Raw genomic sequence first — 23,273 nt, forward strand, 5'->3', positions numbered from 1 at the left:
TGGAAGTGATTGTGTAAGTATTACTCAGAACAGACACATGTAAAAGGTTTCAAGTGAAAGAAAATCAATTTGGGAATGGAGTAGAGGCTGAGTTTCACGTCTAAAACTGTAATGACTTTAGGAACTCAAAAAATCCACTTGCAGTTCTGTCCCTGATGGGCACTGCCAATCTAACTGGAGGATTCAATATGGAAGGTGGTCACCAGGAAGTTAGAAGATAAGGATGAGAACACACAGACACCATGAAGGGGGCTCTTTCTCCACTCTTAGGAAACTGTTTAAAGTGCCCGTGGTTTCTGACAGGAGCAGTACTTGCTATGGTAGCAGTAAGCTCCTGTGGAAGTCAGAACAAAACAAAACAGCAAAATCCCCAGGGTAACCACACGGCATTAGATTTGACCAAATCCAGGTGGGAAAGAACCACATTACTTCAAACATGTTTTGTTGTTGTTGTTGTTGTTGTTTGCTTATTTTTAATATGTTTCCCTTAGATTAAAAGACACTGCATTTGCATTCAATAGGTAGCAGTCGTAGCAGCAGCAACAACAGCAGTACACACACACAAACCCAACCATTTCAGGGCAGTAGAAACACTGCTTACATTTTTACTATTTTAAACCATTCACCATCTTCAAGGTTCATGATCCTAGGAAATTTGAGACACTGGAAACATTTGCACCTTACTGAGAGATGCTCTCATCTCCCAGTTCCTTTCTGTGCCACTCTATGAACTCAAGGCTGATGTAGAAGGCAGCCATTTTGAATATAAGGAATAATGAACTGCCTGTCAGATCTCCCTCCATCTTGCTACACATACCCCAGTTTTTAGAATGAAAATGCCATTTGAGGGCTCCATTGTTTACATTATTAGCCTTGTAAAATAGGATCTTTTGTTTCCCCTTTGCTGTCCCCTTTCACATCAACCTCATATTACCTTGCACAACCCATTTGCCTTTAATGAGTGGTGTGTTTGCTCTGTTTTCCAGATGGAGACTTTTTCACTTATACAAGACGTGAACCTATTGGAGTGTGTGGCCAAATCATCCCTGTAAGTTCTCTTTCATGACTCCCAATGGGGCAAAGAAAGGGCTAATTCCATTGATCTGATGATAAAGCACACTCCCACACAAGTGAAGCACATTTGATGGTTATGCATGAAGTAAATTCAACAAGCATGACTGCCTGAAGCTTATTGTCCTGTAACTGAGCTTCTTAGGTATGAGCTAGCTGGTCCTGAAACTCTTGGATGTACTGCTGTGCCCTTGGAAGGCATTTCAATGTTATCATATGACCTCTAAGTGTTGGCTGCATGGCTTGCTCTGGAAATTGTGCGATGCTCTGGTTTCATGAGCTGTGCCTTGTAAGTATATGGTAAAGGTTTATCATGGCTCATCTGTTCTGGGACTCCACTTCAGTGGGACACAGCAGGACTTACAACTTCCAGCACTCTGTCTCCTTGAAATGTCTCACCATGGATAGGAACTGCGGCAAGATTGCTAAAATATTAGAAAATGGCTTTTGACTTACGTAGAAGTAATGATCATCTGAAAAATTGGAAAAGTGTGTGACCTGCATTGTACCTTCGGAAATCAGGATTGGGGACGCAAAATTCTTCTGTCAGAAAATCAACTTCTGGATGGAACCAGAATGCCTCTAAACTTGACACACAGGACACTAACCATATACAGCTGATATAATTTAAAAGGCCAAATTAAAACATAATGAGGCATCCTACATTTTTTTGTGAAATGACAGTGACTCTTGTTTAGTGAGACTGAACATATCAATGTATTTAATAGAAGTGTTCTCTACTTCAAAGCCTAAAAAACTCAAGTCCATCTACATCATACTACCAGCGAGTAGCTTGAATAAATCTAAGCATTATCTTTAGCTGCTTTGTTCTGTTGCTCTGGGATCTAACCCTGGTCCTCACACAGGGCTGTGCTGTCCCCCAGCTTTCTTTCTCAATGGATTCAGAAGATATCCATTTAATGTAGCAAGGATTGTTTTCAGGACTCATGCTGGGTGAATGCATAAGCAGAGAAGTGGTCACATATCTCACTTCTTACAGCTGGCTAGAGGGTTTAATAAAGATCTGAACTCAAAGTACTCACCCTCTGGATGTGAACGTCCTTTGCCTTTAACATATCGTTTGTCCTGATCTGAACCTACCTCTCCATTGTGCAAAACAATTTCAACATATCCATGGCCTGGTTTCAGTCTCTAGACTCCAAAAAGTAAAAATCAAGTCTCCTGGCATTAAATATACTAAAAGGTATTATAATTAGGTAAATTCAAGAAAGGGACTCCAGGAAAATAGAGGGGAGATAATGTCAGATCATTTTAACATCTACTATGCTTATTTATATACAAAACTATAAAGTATTCTTCCTCGTAGAATAAGCATTCAAAATATCAGCACACAACTAAATTTAGGAGTGTTTTCCTGTCCCCTTCTATATGGTGAGTCCAGATCATGTGTTAGTTGCTTTTAACAGTGACTCTAAGTGAGATTTTTCAGATAAGTACTCAGAACTTAAAAGATTTTATTCAACATCTATCAAGGCAGGTTGTTCTAGAAACTGTGGTTTGAGACAATGTAAAGGGTCCGTTTTTTCAATTTTGCCTTCTAGTGGAATTTTCCAATGCTCATGTTCATTTGGAAGATAGGCCCTGCCCTTAGCTGTGGGAACACCGTGGTTGTCAAGCCAGCAGAGCAAACTCCTCTCACGGCTCTTCACCTGGCATCTTTAATAAAAGAGGTGAGTTTCCTGAGTTTAAACATGCAGGCAGATTCTGAGTCCCTGCTTTCCCTTACAGGCTGTGTTCATATGTACTGTGAGCTTCACTGTTCACACATGGCTCCTGCTCAGTCATGCAGATAAATGCAGCTGAGCTAAGGGCTGGGATGTTGTCGGTCAGCACGAATGTATCTCCACCTAAATAATGACAGGAAGCCAGACTCAGAGGCTTGCAACCAGTCACCCTGTAATCTGTCACTTACATTGTTCAAGTCTCGTGAACAGAATCCAGGAGGAAAGAAAATGTTCTTTCAAATGCTGAAGTACTTGTTTGACACTGCCACATTTATAACTGGCCTGGTTGCTTCTGTAAATTCTTTCATTTAGTTTAGTTTTAATATGGCTAAAGATTGGAGGCAACTGTGGTAATATACTTGTTTAAATATTGGGCCATAATATGCAAAGAATATAGCCAGTGTTCATATTCATCTTCATTATCTTTCCTGTTTAAAGTGCAGTCAACATGACACCTTTATATAATTAACCAAAATGTATGATTTCACCTCTTTAAAACACTACTGGTTTTCATCCTTAATATTACATCAAAAGTTCAACTTAGAATTTCAAAATGCAAAACAATATCTTTAAGATGTTTTTTATTTCAAGCTAAAATGGACAAAAAGTTTGTTAAAATGAGGCTTCTTTTATTCGAAAAGCATGGACTTTTAATGTGCCCATCAAGGCTCTGACATTGATGCTGTCGATAGGACACTTTATACTTTATAAAGAGGCTTTGCCTATGTGCTGTTTTACTGATCAAACAATCCCACTCGGGATTTGTAACTTAGCTGTTCTCATGAAAAGTCAACATTGGAAAACTGAAAACATGACCTCTAGGTTTCTAGCCTTGCTGATCTCACCAAATGATTTCTTTCTGTCTATGTAGTGCATTATACTTTTGTGGATCCTAGGAGTTCCCTCTTCTGACATTTGGCACAGCTAATCATTAGAACTATGATCCGATCCATTAATGGGGTTTGGGGTTTTGAAAGAAAAAAAATATCCCCTTTGAGTATGTCTTCATATAAACTAAGAAAGAGTCATAATAAAGAATAAATATGTAAGTGGAAATTTCTTGGAAGAAAAACTTGTAAGGTTAGACTAAGAACACAGCTTCAGTAACGTACCCAACTCTTATGAATTTAATTCTCCATCTGTTGGCTGCTTGTAGGCAGGTTTTCCTCCTGGCGTGGTGAACATTGTCCCTGGTTATGGGCCAACTGCAGGGGCAGCCATCTCCTCTCACATGGATGTCGACAAGGTGGCCTTCACTGGATCAACACAGGTAGGGCCAATCTATGAATGTCTCATCTCCTACGAGAGCAAACATCTTTTCTGCAGCTATTTCTCAGCCAATGCTTTTTAGAACAAAAGTTACTTTGATGATTTGTCACTTATTCAATTCTTGAAAATATGTTTATAAAGCACAGCTGGATGAATTTCGGATCAAAGAAGATACCTGTTGCTAATTCAGAAAGATTACAATGTTCAGTGTGTTTATTACTATATATCTCTTAGAAATTTAACCCCTGACTCTCTCAGACGACTGGTAATATGTATGATATAAATAATATAAATTAGAGCACAATGATTTACATGAATAAATGTAAATGCAGCCTCTAGATTTTGAAAATTAAATAGTAGAGTTTCACCCTTAGCGTTTTTCAGGGACTGTCTATCCAGCATATTCTGAAAAGCAGACAAATTCTGCTTCCTTCCATATTTCTGCTGGAGAGCCTCAGTTTTCAGTGTGTCTGGCTTCACTATGGATAAACACAAAGTGGAAAAATAGTCAACATCCCTATTAAGAAGAGGCAGGTGGAGGGTGAGCAAAAGGCTTGGAAGATAGAATTCTGTATATTTCATGAGTTTCTGTCATAAACCAAATCTATAACTTAATTCCATTTCCAGCAAAGCCATGTTTGAGACACCCTACTTGACTATCACGTTATTATTAGCTATTCAACCTGAAAAGAGACTGACTGCATGCCTCATTGACATGTGTGAAAAGTAAGCTGCCAATACCTGCAAGAAAGAAATAGGATTGAGAAGGTGGTCAGCTATGTACAGGAGACCAAGGAAAGGAAAGCTCACCTGAAGCTAGATGGGTGCTGGAGATTGATGGAGAGGCTGACAAGTGGTTTTAACTCCTGGAGGACTGAGAAGCAGGAAGACCATTCTCCATAGCAAGCTGGGGTTGATTTGATTTTTCTTAGTTAGTTGCTTCAGTATTTCATTAAACGCCACAGAGAATTGAACTGATAAAACATTAAATTCTCTTTTTATTCTATTTTGACCTTCTAAAGTATATTCTCTTTGTTTTTCATGGATAGTAGAAAGATAGTACAAGGTGGAAAAATCTCCAACTGAGATATGATTAAAAACAAAACCAACAAAAAGCAGCAACCCAAAAAAAAAATGCATTCAGCATTTCTCATGGAGGTAAAAGAAGATGGGAGGATGTCCATGACACACTGATAACTTCCATTATGATGGTGCTAAAGGTTGATATCATAGCAGGGAAAGGCAGACAGATAGAATCCTGGGCTTTCCCACCCTCTGCGACATTTCTGGGTCCAAAACCTATGTTCATTTCTCTAGTCCATCCTTCCTGAAGGCTTCTGGTCCTGATCCCAGCAGCAGTGCAAATGCTTAACTGTCTTGACTGACCCTGAGCTATGTAGCATTTTGAGACCACTTTAAATGACCCCTACCTCCGAATAAAACACATAAATAAGAAAACCACGCAACATATGGGTTCAAATTCCAATCTAAACCTTTAAGTCCTATACTTCTAAAATATTAATTGTCTTTGCCAAATTTTAATTTCTTTATCTGAAAAGCATAGGGACCCTAATATCTGTTTTACTCGGTTTTACACAGTACAGGTGAGAACTAGTAGAATAAGATATCTAGCAGCCCTCTGAGAGTCACTAAGTGGCCTTGGTTGCTACCTTTCACTTTCCCAGGATTGGGGTTATATGTGGACATCAGTTTCTCACACCTGACCCCCCACCCCGTGTCCCCACACTGCCTGGGTGCTCTTATCTGAAGTTCTCAGAAATCCTGAACTCAACAGTCTTTCTATCTGTGTTCCCGCTGTCTGAGACGCATAATCATGAGCATGTGTATCCTTGAGGAGTTATCTCACTCTCTTGCCTCAAGGCTAGTCTCAAGGCTCTTTTGTTCAAGGTTAGCCACAGAATGGTACGCAACTATTTCTAAATAGCAAAATGATAATAACCTGATTCCAGAAGCCCCAGTGAGGAAAAACGTAGCATTCATTCAGCACACATACTCTGGAAACTTATTTATACTTTTTTCTTAGCATCTGTTAACTGACTTATAGTAGAGATCCTGAACCATTTTTAACACACAGGCAAATGCATTTCTCACAGTTACAAGCCACACAGTTTGTAAGAAATATTTTCCAAACACTGGATATCTCTGCTTCACACGGAATGCAACAAGAAGATGAACAGTTCATATCTTTGCCTTTCTCGTAATCCTCTCTGGGAAACTCAGGTTTTATCTCTTCAAAGTAAGGGAATAGAATTACGGGATAAAACTTATGTGATTGGTTTCTGAGAAATTTCAAGCAAGCTTTAAATTGTCTGCTTGAATTTGAAATATATATACAATCTTTATTCCTCACTTATATTTCCTTTTTATTTTATTATACTGTTTATTTATTCATTTTATAATATACAAACATTTTATCTACATATATTACAGAAGAGAGTATTAAATCATATTATAGATTGTTGTTAGTCACCATATGGACTTCAACTGAAGACCTCTGGAAGAGCAGCCAGTGCTTTTATCCACTGAGCCGTCTCTCTAGCCCTTCACGTTCATATTTCTAACCAGCTTTTCTATTCATTCTTTTGTCATATGTAGATTTAGAAAATGTATTCTGGTCATACTCCATTAACCAAGACGAAAGTTACCTATGTTAGGAGAAGTTTTCTACTAAGCTGACTGGGGAACTCAAATGATAACATTAGTTATATAGAAAATAAAAATTTCTTAAAGGAAAATAATCACAAAGTCTGTACTCCAGAGTTTCAGCATGGTGCAACACACGACGACAACTTGGGAAGAGAAGCAGGAGGGTCACAAGGTTGAAACCAGACTGAGCTACATGGGGATTCACTCTCAAAAATATAAGACAGAACAGAAAAGAAGGAAGACGGTAACATGAAAGGCAGGCAGGGAAGGTGAACTTGAGGCAGGGCTTCTCCAGGACATTACTGTTTTTTTTATTTATTTCTATTCATCTACTATCAGGAGTTAAAGTTAGAATCGCAAAATTGTTAATAAAAGGGAAGCTTTAGTAAAATGATGACCTTTTCCATAATGCAGTGCAGAATAATATCAATAATAGCAATGTAGTATCAACATAGAAATTATCTCAACACTCTGATGCAAGAGAAACTTTTCATTAAAATCCAACATCTAGAATAGCACAAGAAACCCAGAGGATTAAAGACGCATAATATGATGTGTGCCTCTAGTCACCAAGGTAAAGATCTTTTCAATAGAATGTGGTCTTCGTGTACAAGTCATTATAAGAGCTGGATTTAGAGATGGAAAGCAAGAAGTGTCATTTAGAAAACAACCTTTAATTAAATGGATCCAGGTGCAGCCAGTAAAGTAAAATGAAGGCAATGTCTTGTTTTAGACGAAGGGACAAGAGTAAAGAAGTGACTCGAATGGCAGGATTCCAGCGAAGGGCAAGAGGAACACAGAGCTGAGAGTCAGTCTCTTTCTGTGCAGTGACAAGTGTAGGAGAAACAGAAGCACAGCACCAAGGAACTAAAAGGGAAAGGGCTCTTTCCCTCTTAGAGATCCACTAACAATGAGTGACCATACCATGATAAACACACAGAGAAGGAGAAAAGGACAGTCTGTTGGGAAAGTTTTTATAGATATGTAGGATCCCATTTGAGGAATTCTAGGTGTCCTTCTTTGGGAGACCAAGGAAAGAGAATCCTGTTCATTTATAGTCATCAGAGAAGAGTGCAAGAAAAATCTGTGCTAAAAGATGAGCCCAAACCAAGGAAGTACAGAGTTCTCTGAATGTCACTAGAAGGATGAGAAGTCAATACCTGAGGTGCCCATGGGTATTTCTGATCAAACACACAGAGAGGATATTTTGGTGAATATGAAAAATAATTCTCATCTGCCCTCTCATGCAAGTCAAGTCTCTAGGTAATTGTCTGCTCACCTGGCCATGGCCATTTTCTGATATGTCTCATGTTTGCATACTTGATGATGGAAGCTTTTACATCTGAGGGTGCCAGATCTTGAATAACACCGTTTAATGTTTCCTCCAAATGAAATGAAATGGTGGGGCACATGTTCTGTAAATTGAAAGTATGAAATGAATCTATCTACCTGAGAACATGCTAAGCCTCCTCCTTTGTGATGTTTGATTTCAGGTTGGCAAGTTAATCAAGGAAGCTGCAGGGAAAAGCAATCTGAAGAGAGTCACTCTGGAGCTTGGGGGAAAGAGCCCTTGCATTGTGTTTGCAGATGCTGACTGTGAGTACAGGTCCTTTGTTAGCATCTCATCATCTTCCTCCTGATGCCTGATCCTGTCACACAGTCACCTAGAGTCTTACAAATGACTTTCCTTCAAGGGGAAAAGGGTTAACTAGCAACTGTGGTAACTCTGGGAAGCTTTTAAATTGTCCCATAATGTAGATAAATTAAGCACAGATATGATTTTGTCCTGGGTTGGAATAGATGGTTACTTCCTGGTGTCAATCTGAGATCGTATCTGAGGTCTGCATCTAGAATATAGGATCTGTTTTTTGATATTTTATATGTTTGATTCTGTTGAATGCATGGGATACTTGAGACATTTGGAGCCAGAAACGAGTCTGGCTATCAGTAATTTCATATTTTCTTTCTCTCTTCACTTAGTATATGGGGATAGCCAGAAGAATATTGGACCTTCCTTAAATATTTTTTTTCATTTCTAACTTAACGTTAGTAAATTGAAATGTGTGAAATTGTCATTTGGATTTGACTGCCATCCATAATATTCCAAATCATTCTGGCATATAACAAGTGAAATCCCGAGTTACTTCCTAACCAGGCTGATCCCATGGAGATTCATGGTCCAGCACTCTTGTACCTCTTCCTTCAATACGATTTAGAAAAACAAATGATGCATGGAATTTGCTGTTGTCGCTCTTGTGATTCTTACACAGATTTTAGAACTTACTTTCTGTTTACCATTCAATACATGGCAAAGTCCCCAGTTTATCAATCTGGAAAATCTCCTCATTACAACTGAAGCCGTTATAATTGGCTCACAGATGACAGCCTATTTCTGCAATATTGAACAGAATCTTCCTCATTTATAAAACTCTCTCTCTGTCACACACACACACACACACACACACACACACACACACACACACTTTTCTTTTCACTAGAATCAACAATATTCCAATGAAAGCCATACACACACTGTACTGCATAAACTAATCAATGAGTTGGTAGGTATGTATAAGGTTCTCATGGTCTGTGATGATTCTAAGTACTAATGGGTTTCGCCGAGTATCTTCAGAAAGATAATTTTTTTCATTGATCGAAGTATATGAATGTTTTGAAATTATTTAGTCAATGAATAATGCAGGTTTCATTTTTTAATTCAGTTAAAACTTGATCCTTAGAAAGAATTATAAAGTTATTTGCATTGCTATTTGTTCTTATAACCAAATCTATGTTCTTAGTAAGGTCTATGTAAAAGCTGTACAAGCACCTCTTCCCAGATTCTTTTCATTTTTAATATTTCTTTGTAAATAAAAAGATCACTAAGATTATTTTGTCACCTGGCTTTTAAGACTCGGAATTATATTGAATCTGTGATTCTCCCTTTTGCCATATCACCATTTTTCATCTGAAAACAAATAGATTTTTAAATTTTACTTTGATTTAGACATGTGTGAGTATGCGCACATACATACATATGTGTGCTTTAGAAACTATCTCTTCTCTAATATAAGTGTTTTCTCTGCAGTGGACATTGCTGTTGAGTTTGCACACCATGGAGTGTTTTATCATCAAGGCCAATGTTGCGTTGCAGCATCCCGGATTTTTGTTGAGGAGTCAATTTATGATGAGTTTGTGAAAAGGAGTGTTGAGCGAGCTAAGAAATATGTTCTTGGAAACCCTCTGACCCCAGGAATAAATCAAGGCCCTCAGGCAAGTATACAACAATAAGACAATCATTTCCAATACAAGAATAAATAATCTTACTTAAAACTAGTAGTTAACTTTACTTCTTAGTTATGCATTTTGCAGAATGAATTCTTTATTATTGGGAATTATCTCTTTCATTAATGAGATATTTCTCAATAATAAAGAACTCATTCTCTTTTGTATTGACCAGACTGTTTATATGTCTAGATATAGTTTAGGAAGCATGAGGAGAATTAAACATGGAAAGGTCTGAGGAGGAGATGTTCCAGTGGATAAAGCACTGGACATGTAAGTGTGAAGTTCAGAGTTCAAATTCCAGAACTCTCATGAAAAAAATGAATGTGTGTGGTAGCCAATATTTAACCCCAAAGTTCAGGAGATAAGATAGGGATTTCCCAAGGCAAGGTAACTGGCAAGGGTAGTCAAACTCATAAGTTCTGGGTTCAGAGAGACAGTTTATTTAGATAAATGACAGGGGTAGAAAGTGATAGTAAAATACACCTAATGTCAGCCTCTGAATTCCATACACATTGCACTGTCGTGAACACCACATAGACAAAAGAAAAAAGAAAAATTAGACAATATTATCAATTGTTTGCTTTCTTCAATCTGTATGCTTTTGATTCCTATTACAATTCTTAGACCTCTTGGAAATCCATATATATTTCTCTCATTTCTCCTTTGTAATCAGTCTTCCACCTCAGCCATCATTCTATGAGTCTAAGCAGGAAAGCAGACCTGAGTGCTCAGCAGTGTCCTCATTCTCTCTGACATATGAGGTCATCAATGGTTCTTGCAAGTCCTGGTTATGGCACACTTCTGACAAGCTTCTCCCTTTAGTTATCAAAAGCTAGAGTTTCCCCAGGGGCTCTGGGTATTCTGTGTCATTAGATCTACTGTAAATATGAATGTCTTTGTCTTTCTCACTCAAGCCACATTTTCCTCTTACATAGCTTTTATTCATGGTCTGTTATAACCTGCTGTTCAAGATTTTGGTCCTGTGATTCTGAGTTCACTCCTAACTCTGGATCATGCTCTACAATAGTGATCCTCAACCTGAGGGCCTTCCCCACAGGAGATGTAGACTTTATCTGGAGATAGGTTAAGTTGTTATAACAAGATGGGGAACTGTGGGCCCATGTGGGTCTCTGGTAAGCAGAACAGACACTGCTGAACATTCCACAGTGAGCAGGAAAACATCCCAACAAAGACCTTACTGTCCCCAAGTGCTAGTAGAGCCACTACTGAGTGGGGTGCTCTAGGGACTGGACAATGACCTTGGCATCGTCACTCTTTCACATTAAATATGCTACAGTGTACCTCTTTATTTAGTTGGAACCAAACCTCATTGTTGAATTAGTTAATAAATATAAATCAAATTCAATTAGCAAAATTTTATGGGAAATTGCTACCAGCTATATCCTGAGAGAGGCCCTTGATTAAGCCCACATTCTAATTGACTACCACATGGCTTTACTTTGTGTCAGGGCATAGAGTTTAAAGAAAGTTTGTTCTGAATAAGAACAGGCAGGCAGGTTGGAACCTTAGTAGCAAAAGGTTGAGACACCAAGCTTTTCTTCTCTATCATTATGGTGGGGGTTTTCTCTGTCATTAAAAAGATATTATGAGAAGAGATACACATTAGCCAACCTTTGCCTAGTGCTTCACCCACTGCTGCATGAGTCACTGAAACGTTTGAAACTGAGTATGGGATTCATAACTATCCCAATAAAAAAAATAGTTATAGGGAAAATTAAAGTCAAATATATTTTAAGGGAAAACTTTACAATGGTCATTTTTCTCATTTTAAAGATGACAAACTTAAGGCATTTCAGTTTTAGAGATTATATTATATTATATTGTATATAATATTTATATATCTTATATGTAATATAGTATTATTTATATTGTGTTACATATGAATATTGATATACACATATTTTTTAACTTATAATGTTTATATTTGTCTTCATGGTCCCAAATACATACATAAAAGCTTAAACTGATCAGTATTTTCATTTGAAAAAAACTTCCCTCTGCTCAATTTCCTTGCCAATTAAATAGAGATAGTAGCATCACTCTGGAGAATTCCCTATATAGTGGTGTCAAATAAGCTCTGTGACACAATCAGCACATGATTACCTCAATGTGTTGTCATAAGTACCATTAAATGCTTCTATACATGATGACAATTATATAAAATAATAAATGATAATAATTCCATATGAAGTATAGACATTCCCGTCTTAAAAATAAGATATTTATATGTCTGTTCTCAATGTTCTTGTTGAGCACTAGTTTCTAAGTAAGGATATATGATTCCCATAGATGAACTTGTGTCTTTTTGGTTTATATGTTTTGATACATAAAATTAAAGGACTCAGAAAATTCACACACTTAACCAATCAAACCCTAAGTTTTAACACCATTATAATGGCATTGTGCATTTGTTATTTCATAGACTGTGTGTTCTGATAACTGATAACTGTTATTAGCCCCATAATCTAGCAGAGTATATCTCAGCCTTCTCTTTTTCTAAAGCAAATATTCAAGAACTAGATTCCCCAGAATATATTCTCTGTTCAAGGACAGAGAAGCACTCTGAGTTGGGAAATACATCTTTAGAAAAAAAGAATTGAAGAATAGTGATTTTGAGGACATATTTCATGATTTAAAGAATAAGACAGCAAAGATTGGGGAATGCCAGGGCCAAAAGAATGGGAATGGGTGGGTAGGGAAGTGGGGGGCACTATGGGGGACTTTTGGGATAGCATTGGAAAAGTAATTGAGGAAAATATGTAATAAAAATATTAAAAATCAAAAAAAAAAGAAAAAAAAAGACAGCAAAGATTTTCATGAACATAAATATTTTTGACTACATGCCAACTCCAGAATATCTTAGTTAGACATACATAACACTGCAACTTAACCTGGCTCTATTTAGTATGGAGTAATATCAGTGCCTTCATTTTTAAACCAATCCCTGGAATTCCACATTAGACTACAAATAAAAAGATTATCATTGAGGAATTGGGGAAAAATTCCGTTACAGAACAGAAAGATGATGATCATTTCTTGTTAGAAACTGAAATTCAACCTACTGAATTGAATGGAGCAAGACCCCCAAACAGTGATCATATGTGGTGTGAAAGGGCAAGCAATCCAGTAGACCTAAGAATGGGCAGATTCCATCTGTAAAGAATACAGATCTTCTACGGTCAAAAGCACATCCACAGGTCATACCCATTAGACCTGAAACAAAGTCCTCTTCCCCATCACTCCTTTATTTCAGTTAGGACTAAAGTTCCTGGCATATGTGCTCAATCATTAACACACTTCTTTGAAAGAGAATAAATGATCAATGACAGTTGTGTAAAAGCTCCATTTTGCCAATTTCTGAGTTTATGTAACTGTACTTAGTGTACAAATTGTTAAGCTTTCTTCTTAAAAATTAACAGGAAAAAAAACCACACACACACACACACACACACACACATACACACACACACACACACCCAACCAAGAATGATCAGAATAAGCTGAACCAGTGTCCAGTGATTCAAAATATCAGACTTAACAGAGTGTCCTGGAGGTTGGAAGCCTCATCTTCATTACGTGTTTATGGTTTTCATTTCTTTTCCTTTTCCCTGTGGTTTCTTTCAACTAGATTGACAAGGAACAACATGATAAAATACTCGATCTCATTGAGAGTGGGAAGAAAGAAGGAGCCAAACTGGAGTGTGGTGGAGGACGCTGGGGGAACAAAGGCTTCTTTGTGCAGCCCACAGTCTTCTCCAACGTGACTGATGAGATGCGCATTGCCAAAGAGGAGGTAATGTTTCCACATGGTTCTGTTTATGGGCCTGCCGTGTTCTCTCTGTGTTTGATCTATGTCCCTCTAAAAATCTTCAGCTCCTTGACCAACATTACCAGGAAACACTTGGTGACAAGGTCTTAACTTATTTGTGATCCAAGCTAAACAGTAAGGAATCCAAGTGTCCTGTAAAGAGTTTCTGACAAACACAAACAGAAGTGTACAACAGATTTTACAGGGGCTTTTTTCACAGTCTTAACAGAATAAAAAATGGCCTTTTCATTTATAAAAACAGGAATAAATGTACATATATTGTGTTACATAGACCAGAAACAGAACAACGTATACTGAATGACCTCATTTCTAAAAAGAACATAAAAAGCTCAAACTCCTATAGACAAACTGGACTGGCTTTGTAGGGGAAGTAAAGATAAGAGCTGGGGAGTGCAATCTAAGTAGTATTAATAAAGATGGTACCCAGAAAAACAACATATAACTAAAAGGAACTAGTTTTCAGTTACTATGGTAACTAATATACATCTTGATTCTGAAGACTTTTACTATATGCAGAGTTACGAGCACATGCCTTAGACAATAAAAGTGTTATGTGGAATACTGCATAAGAAGATACCATGACTCAACTACACAGATTCATATTTTCCTCATGCAGTGAATTTATACTCATGTTTTTGATATAGCAGAAGACCTAAGAGGTTATTTTCTTTACCTCCACAATGTCAACAAATAAAGAGACAGGGAGGTTATTCAGCTTTGCAAGGAAAGGAAATAAGTATAAAGAATAGAATTAAATATTATATGTGGATCATCCAACATACTTAGGTTGTCTACATTATTTCACTTCTCAACTACACTTGAATTTCTGTACCTCTTGGCTGATCCTTCTTTGATTAGAACTAGTGTTCTTGGAGACTATGATTAACATGCATAGGAAGAACAATAAAGCAAAAAATAACCTTCATTCAAGGAAATGTTTATTGTGCTTCTATAGTGTGTGCACTAGAATAATTCATTTGCCGCTTCAGAACAGGAGCCTACACCGCATCAGCTAAGTTGCTTCAACCCTGAGCAAATCCTCCACAACCCTGTTCTATCTGCTTCCCATTTCCAATGTTCACAGTGTTGTGCTTCCTAGTTATAGGGTCACGATGGAGTTTAGAACCAACCCCAGGATCTGCCCCCAGCCTGTAGGGAGTGGCCACTAACTGCCCCATACCACTCACATTGACTTGGAACCAGCAAACCATATGAGCTCTAGAGGTTTCTGCCAACCCATGGTCACATTTCTTGGGAAAATATACTAACATCCCAAGAAACCTCTGTTTCATTTAATTTTGATAAATATATTTCCAAAGGCACAGAAGGTTAATATCTATAAGTAAACCAACTTTTTTTCTTCTAAGGTATGGGGGTGAGATATAAAGCTGTATGGGAACTTTCCTGACTAGATTCCCACAGAAATAAAAGACTGGCTCATACTGGAATAATCAAGTTGTGGTAATTGTCACTGCCAAGGACCTCAGACATTGGTTAGTGGGGGGTGGTTCCCGACTTAGGATTCTAGTAAAGAGTCATTTTGTTTGGTAATGGTGTATAGAATGGGTGACAAAAGAAATAAATATCTGTGCTATGTTATACAATATTTATAATTATGAAATGATCCAAATACAGGAGAATGGCTGATATTTAAATCAATAATACACGTACATTTAAAGGGTAAACACTGCTCTCAATCTGTCTATTTGTTACTCTTAGAGCAAAGGATTACCTTCTTGGTCTTCCTGTCCTGTTGTGTATTGTCTTGCACAATGAAAACTAGGCTTAAAGTTTAAAATGATTCCAAATATATCATGAACTTAGTGATTTCGTGTTTGGTCTTTATATTTTGGGCAGCTATCTCACAGCATCTAAGGAAAAAAAAAAAAACACTGTCATAATGATTGGCATTTGCTCCACAGATAATGTCACTCATGATCCCAGGCTGTTTCCATGTTTACTGTGTGTGGCCATCTGTTTTGATTCTTACCAATAGGTCTAACATGAGGGACAATACCTTAGCCAGTGTACAATATGGTTTCTAGGGAAACATATGTAGTATATTTAAAATATACAGTTAACCCATTTTTGTGTCATTCTGTATAGATATTTGGACCAGTGCAACAAATCATGAAATTTAAGTCTGTAGATGACGTGATCAAGAGAGCAAACAATACTATGTATGGCCTAGCAGCAGGAGTCTTCACTAAAGACCTGGATAGGGCCATCACTGTGTCATCTGCTCTGCAGGCTGGGGTGGTGTGGTAAGTGCCGCTGCAGTAAGATGTGCCCTTCCGATATCAGCAGGTAGAGTTAACCTCCTCCAGAGTTGAATATTCATTTGAAAGTCTCTGACCTACTAGAAAAGTAATTGTCTAGATTTTTTAATGTCAAAATAATTTTATTTATTTTTGTCAAACTACTTGTCTAAAACAATTTACAAATGTGTATTTTGTGCACTGTTAGGATGTACAAGGTAATGTCAAGGTACTTAGCACTATTTTGAGCAATGATGGTAAAGGAAGAATTGTTTTCTTCCGGTTGAATCACGTTAGAGAAAGTGTTGGTGCCTCACGGATGCTGGATGTTATTATTGTTGATGTCGTTATCATCTTCTATAATGAACCTTAGACCTAGTAACTCTCACATTCTAGGCAAGTGCTTGGTCCTTCACCCCTATCTCAAGCTTTATTATATATTTAAAATGCTAGACTTGAACTGGTGCACATTAGTCTTGAACTTGTCATTTTCCTGCACCAGGCTCAAGAGTAGCTGGAACCCTAGGCAAGGTGCTTATAAAGCTTTGATATTAGAATCTTACTCCAGGATTTTCTTTTCTGTTAGAGATCTAAATTTTTTTTTTAGGAGAGCATAACAAATTTTGCAAAGCAATTTTCTCTCACCTTAGACTCAGTGTATTCTTTGATTTTATAATTTAACGTAGAAGAGTCTCGGGCTGTCCCTCTCAAAGTAAGGCTTTGTCTAGCCTATTCCATTCCTGGACTCTTTCCTCAGAAGCCCCTTGTCTCATCAAGCCTCCCTTCCCTCAGTCTCAGGTACAGTATAAGCTATTTTCATTCTCTCATCTAGTCCAGCTAAAGAAAGAGAGGCACAGAAAAGACCCTAAGGGACACAGTCAGGCGATTCTGGGTCCTTTGATAGCCTGAAATTTTTTTTTCCTCCTAACAAAGTGATGAGAGTCAACAGTTAGTTACTCATAATGTTTTGATGTATTTCCTATCGTCATCATTTAAGCTTACTTGAAATCTACTATTTATTAACCCAAACCTTATCTTTGATGAAGCCAGGAACTTGCTAAGGATACATAACTTAATTGAGACCATGTAATGAATAGCAGAGTGAGAGCCAGGCCTCCAACACACTTAGTAAGACCTCTTACATTCTTTCAGGCACACAAACATACACAATAAAAAAAAAATAAATGAATAAAATAATAAGTAAATAAATACAAAAATACACAAATACCTTTTACAAAAATAGGAGAGTGGAGCTGGAGAGTTGGCTCATCAGTTAAGAGAACTTGCTGCTCTTTGCAGAAGACCCAAACTCAGCTCCCAACACTCAGATTGGGCAACTCCCAACCACCTGGAACTGAAAACCTGGTGGCCTGATTCCAGGTGACCTGATGTAGATTTTTGGCTTCTGCAGGTATCTCCCACCCAAGTGATATATGGGCATACACCCAAAAGTAGTCACATGCATATAAACATAATAGGAATAGTCAACCAATAAAATTGATGAGTGTTCCATAATCTGAAGACTTCAAAACTGAACTTCAGATAAGGGATACTTAACCTGTACCACCTGAGAGCTTGCCTACATACTTAACCTGAATCACCTGAGAGCTTGCCTACATACTTAACCTGAATCACCTGAGAGCTTGCCTGCATCTAACCTGAATCTGGTGTAATGACTCAACTAGGAAGCCCTGGGTGAGCAATCGTAAAAACCTGCATTCATATCCCCTGCAGCCATGTGATGGCAACATTGGTGATGGCTATAACTTCATCACTAGAAAGACAGAGGCAAGGGTTTCCCAGTAATTTGCTGGCCAGCCTATCCAACTGAATTGGTAAATTTCAGTCTCAGTGGGAGACTGTGTCTTAGAAAATAAGATTGAGAGATGATCTGTCTTTTCTAGCGCAAGGCTCCTGATTTGTTATCCAAATACAAAGAGACACATATTCACATATGACAATGCCAAATAGAATCGATAGGATATATTTATTTAAAGGGAGGGTAGAAATCATATGACCAGAGTACTCAAATGATATTCTCAAAGAATTAAAATTCACTTAAAAATTAATTTGAAAGTTAAACTTGAATTTTGTGTTATCCATGACTATTGCACAAAGGTAAAAAAAACAAAACTTAATTAATAAAGGATTAAGGCTGAAATTGTGGAACACATCCAGTTTCCCTCTGGCCTTCAAGTACAACTGCATGCACAGGAAAACCTATACTTGCTTGCATTCCACAAGATCGGTAAATAAATGAGTTAACAAATAAATACACATAACATGATTTGAACACAGGGAATGCTACTCAAACATTTTAATAATAATATATCTGGGAAATGACTCCGGGCATATATCTTGTATAGTTGTTAAACTTCCATATAATGCTATACAATTAGAATTAAGCACAAGAGTTAAAAGTCTGCTGCATCTTGTTTTCATTATGGCTATTTTCTGATACTTATTGAAATTTTTATCATATATTTTATATGATTATTGACTAATATAGATCTTTCCTTTAATAACCATACTATTAAATTCAGATATGCTATATCACACATATCCATCACCTACAATTACTGAAGGCTTACTTACTGTATACCATGTACTTCAAATAGCATGTTTACTACATGATCTGATAGAGTTCAACAGCCCCATAAAATACCATTTTCTCTAATAATAAAATAATTGTTTGCAGCCTGGAAAACTGTACTGTAGTCAACATTCCCCTCTTGTCTTGATCTTCTGTTGAGCCTCTCTTTAATTCTATGCATCTTCTGTTGAGCCTCTCCTTAATTCTATGCACGTTTTAATAATATGTTTCTGTATAGAAACATTTAGTATTTTTTAAACTAATTAAAATTGCTAATTAGATCTAATTTCTGCCAACAATTTTGTGTGAGCAATATATCGACCAATGAAGGAAAGGAGTGGACTGTGTATTATTGTTCTCATTGCAACTGCTAAAGAATATTGATTTTAGCCTGGTAAATACATAAGCATTACCAAGCTGCCTACTGAAGGACAGCAGACAAACCCCAGCCTCCAGAAAAATAAACACTTCTTGACATGGCACACCCCCTCTGTTGTGATTCAGACACACCTTGCTTTATGATTGTTCACACTTGTACTGGTACCATTGATCTATTTCCAGGTAGTATGTGTGTTTGCTTTCTGCACTGTAAGCCACAGCACTGTCCCCTCCCCCATCCCAATTAGTATATTATATTGAATGCTGGAGTTTTTAAAAAAGATCTCTGATTCTTTTTAGACCCAGTCTCAGAATTGTGAGATAAGTAAAGTGTTATTTACAAAGTCTTTCCCTTCTTTGTTTAAGGGTTAACTGCTATATGATGTTGTCAGCCCAGTGCCCCTTCGGTGGATTCAAGATGTCTGGAAATGGAAGAGAACTGTGAGTAAAGCTTCATATTACCAACATGTTTTTATAAAAAAGATTGCCACTACCAGAAGAATGCTCCATTTTCAATACCTTAAGTAAAGTATGCCTATGAGCTTCCTTTGACTTTTCTTACTACATAATAACATTTTAAATTTAAAAGTAGCCCTAACAGAAGGAATATACTTTATTAAGATGTTACTGTCCATAAAGGACCATGCTAACCACCTTACCTTGGTAGCTAATTGTTGTCTGCTTTTAGGATTGCCTATGACATAAGGGACTAGAACCCACTTGGGAAACATATTCAGAAAGTAAAGGGATAAACTGATAATCTAGAGATTCATTTACATAAATATAGAAACATTTTAGGCATTTTAATATAGCACTTAAATAAATTAAGGTTGCCTTATCCCAAATTAATAGGTTTCTGTTAAAACTACCAAAAAACTGGTGTAGGTATTAAACAAAGCACTTGCTGTAAAATGTCTCCAGAGAATTACTGAAGTGACCAACTCTAATACACCATAAGAATTAGATTGTACTAAAGTTGGAATTAACCTTAGTATTTGGGAGAGAGAGGAAGGAAGATTTCTGTGATTTCAAAGCCATCATGGCCTCTTTAGTGAGTTCAGGACATCCAGAATGACATAGTGAGTTAATATACAGACCCCACCCCCCAGGATTACACAGTGAAACCCTGTTTCTAAAAAGCCCAATAGAATTAAATCAGATTGGAAAAGGGCCTCCAAAATTAAGGATATGAAGTTCCCAATGTGTTCAGTGGTGCCCAAGCCTTAAATTCTGAATCTGTGATCAGTGCTGATACTGGAACAGGTTAAGTGGTCAAAATGGAGCTCTTCGGAATCCTACTCAGTTCTCAGTTGATAACTTAATAACATTTGGAAATGTTCCAATTTCAATTACTCTCTGTATTTCACATGGGTATCTTTTCTTCAGCCAAAAACAAAAAAAAGAAGCAAAATCAAAAACAAAAACAAAAAACAAAACAACAGTGAAAATAAAAAAAAAACAACAAAACAAGGAGCTATTCTTAGACATTGTGTTTTAAATGTCTCATCTAAGACAAGGACTAGAATGAATTTTTATTTGGTTGACTGTAATTACCAGTTTCAGCAGCTTCCCTGAGAACTTGTTAATTTCTAGCCACAGAAGGGAAGGTAGGCGTGGCTTGCTCCTCCTTCTCACATATTATGTGGTCTGTGATGAGACGTGTGAGCAGCACGCAAACGTTTCGGTGGAAATGCAGTCACAGACTGCATCCAGGGCTGCTTCATGAGAGTCTGCAGCACGGGAGGAAAGTCCAGTTGATTTGGTGATGAAAACTCAAAAGCATGGAGCTTTCTAATAAGGTGTGGAGTTCCTGAACTAGTGAGCAGTGTAAGCAGATGTTCCTGTGATTTGTCTCAGAAACTGTAAATGCCCAAGATCCCAGAGACTGTCAGCCTTGATGAGATTGTAACTACACGTGATTCTCCAGCGAATGTCCTTGTCACTCTAACTACAGTGGAAAGCAACTTGGCCAAGACCAGAGCTTAATTTTTCTAACTCTCTGAGGAAAAAAAAAAAAACACTTCTTAAAATACTATCTTTTAATAAAATTTAGAGCTGAGTTGAAACCTATTAATTACTGTGAGAAGCATTTTCATTGAATTGTTCAAGATGAATTTTCAACTTTAATTACCCACAAAATAATCAATATGAGTAGAGTTGTTTGTAGGGAGAATATGACATTTTCTACATACACTGGAGAAGAGCATCCGGAGCACCTTTGCTAAAGAAGACCAAAATCTTGCTCCTCTGCAAATATGTGTGCACATACATGTTGAGAACAGTCCTATGTGTATGTAATTTTATGTACTCACAAAAACAATGCAGAGTATAATGAGTGTGATCCTACTCATTAGATCATCCACCATGTGGAAAGAAACAATTTCCACAATTGGTGTGGGACAAACCCCTGATTGTATATACAGATGGGCTTTACTCAGCTGCTGTTCACTTGCAGTTGACTTGGAGATTTCCTAAGTGTGTTATAGCAAATTGCTAACTAGAGAAAGTCAATCTCTGCTAAACACCCCCCTCAAACTCAAATCAGAACAATCTTTAGGTTCTCTCCTCCTTAAAATTATATATAATGAATCCCAGAGATAGAAAAATCCACCACGAAAGATTAGGTGGTTCTTTTGCCCAGAATCAAAAGATCCTGCTAAAACTCTAGCTTTGGAACGCCCTGAATGAACGAGGATTGTGCCCATTCTCTACCTGCTTAGCACTACCACTTCTGTGACAGGCGGATGGTAAACGCAGGCTCCAGTGAAGCTGGTGGTTTATCCTGTTGCTCTCCAGTGGCCATACAGTGCAATATGACCCGCACCTCCCTTAGTTATAGGTCTGATAAAATCACATAAGGTTGAGTTATGATTTGGGTTATTAGTAATATTGTCAAATAGAGTGATATAAATAATAGATATTTTCTGTGAAAATGAATAGGATGCATAATCACTTAAAATCAAATATATGTTTTTAGAATATTGTTGTCCACTGGCAAGTGTAGGTTTGGCCATAAAGCTAGCAACTATATGAAGTAGCATGTTTTCAGGAAATATTTTTCTGTGTACCTGGTCAGATAAGCAAAGAAAACGTGCATCAATCAAATCATTAGGGACTATATTTGACTTACAATGCTGTGTGCAATCATATTTATCAGCAATTTTCTTCCCCCTTTAGGGGTGAACATGGTCTTTATGAATACACTGAGCTCAAGACAGTCGCAATGAAGATATCTCAGAAGAACTCCTAAAGACGCCAGCAGAGTAAAGAGAAACTCTCAGCAGTGGCTACACATCTCCTATAGTAACCAGCATAGTCATGTTTTATTATAATTTCTTCTTCAGTTGATTTCTTAAGCAAAAGGAATTCATCAGTGTTACTGTCACTCATAGAAAACATGTGGCTTAATCCAACAGATTCATTCACCTTCTAATATGTGACCCCAGTTCTTATCCAAGAATAAAGGGATAGATATAAGCGCAAGCTCTCTGTAACTCCATCATGACCAGGTGCTTTCCATTGTAGCTACTTCTATAACATACTCATTTGGTGAGGAGGACTAGTTGTGACTTAAGCTCTGTCCCTCAGTGACTCCTTGAAGTACTCACCACGCATAAGGACTGCAGAGTCAGCTGCTCTGTTCCCCAGGTGTTGTGAAATATTTTCTAGAATGTCATGCATGCTTGTCAAATGAAATACCTAGCTGTAATTAGAATGCAAAGCTTAATAAAGGCACCCTTGCATGATTTTGTTGGTCTATAATTATTTGGGAATCAACTAGGATTATGGCAATAAACTTTACTGATCAGTCAAAAGCCCTATTAAATTCAGTGAATGAATGCATTTCAAAAAAAAAATCTTATCTACTCCTCCTCAATGGGGTTGGAAAAATATACATTTAGAGTGATCTTTGAAGTGATTGGTACAAGTTTGAGTAACATAAGCATTACTGGATGCCTTCAGGGTTCTGAGAAGATGTGCTAGACACTATCACCCTTAATAATTGTTATCTCAAGGTGGTTCCTTTCTGGAAAACAAGCACATATTTGTAGGAGGGGGAGTTGCTTCCCTGATTGGTTCTTGATTTGGTCAATAAAGAAGGCAGAAGCCAATTTCTTGGCAAGAGCGAAAAGCAAACGCAGGGAGAGAAGAGGGGG

The 23,273-nt window shown here is 37.4% G+C and overlaps 1 protein-coding gene across 1 annotated transcript in view; it reads left to right on the forward strand.

Moving 5' to 3' along the window:
• LOC110286084 (retinal dehydrogenase 1) overlaps positions 1-22,863 on the forward strand; it is a 41,120-nt gene extending 18,257 nt beyond the window's left edge. Inside the window, exons 5-13 of the mRNA XM_021152543.2 lie at positions 987-1,048; positions 2,634-2,762; positions 3,973-4,086; positions 8,246-8,348; positions 9,838-10,022; positions 13,687-13,851; positions 15,994-16,151; positions 19,483-19,557; positions 22,294-22,863. Coding sequence (XP_021008202.1) covers positions 987-1,048; positions 2,634-2,762; positions 3,973-4,086; positions 8,246-8,348; positions 9,838-10,022; positions 13,687-13,851; positions 15,994-16,151; positions 19,483-19,557; positions 22,294-22,366 — 1,064 coding nt within the window. The 3' untranslated portion in view covers positions 22,367-22,863. The remainder of the gene's footprint in view (positions 1-986; positions 1,049-2,633; positions 2,763-3,972; positions 4,087-8,245; positions 8,349-9,837; positions 10,023-13,686; positions 13,852-15,993; positions 16,152-19,482; positions 19,558-22,293) is intronic.
• Positions 22,864-23,273: the final 410 nt, after the last annotated feature.

The sequence above is a fragment of the Mus caroli genome, chromosome 19 (genome assembly GCF_900094665.2).
Source record: "Mus caroli chromosome 19, CAROLI_EIJ_v1.1, whole genome shotgun sequence".
Classification (NCBI taxonomy): domain Eukaryota; kingdom Metazoa; phylum Chordata; class Mammalia; order Rodentia; family Muridae; genus Mus; species Mus caroli.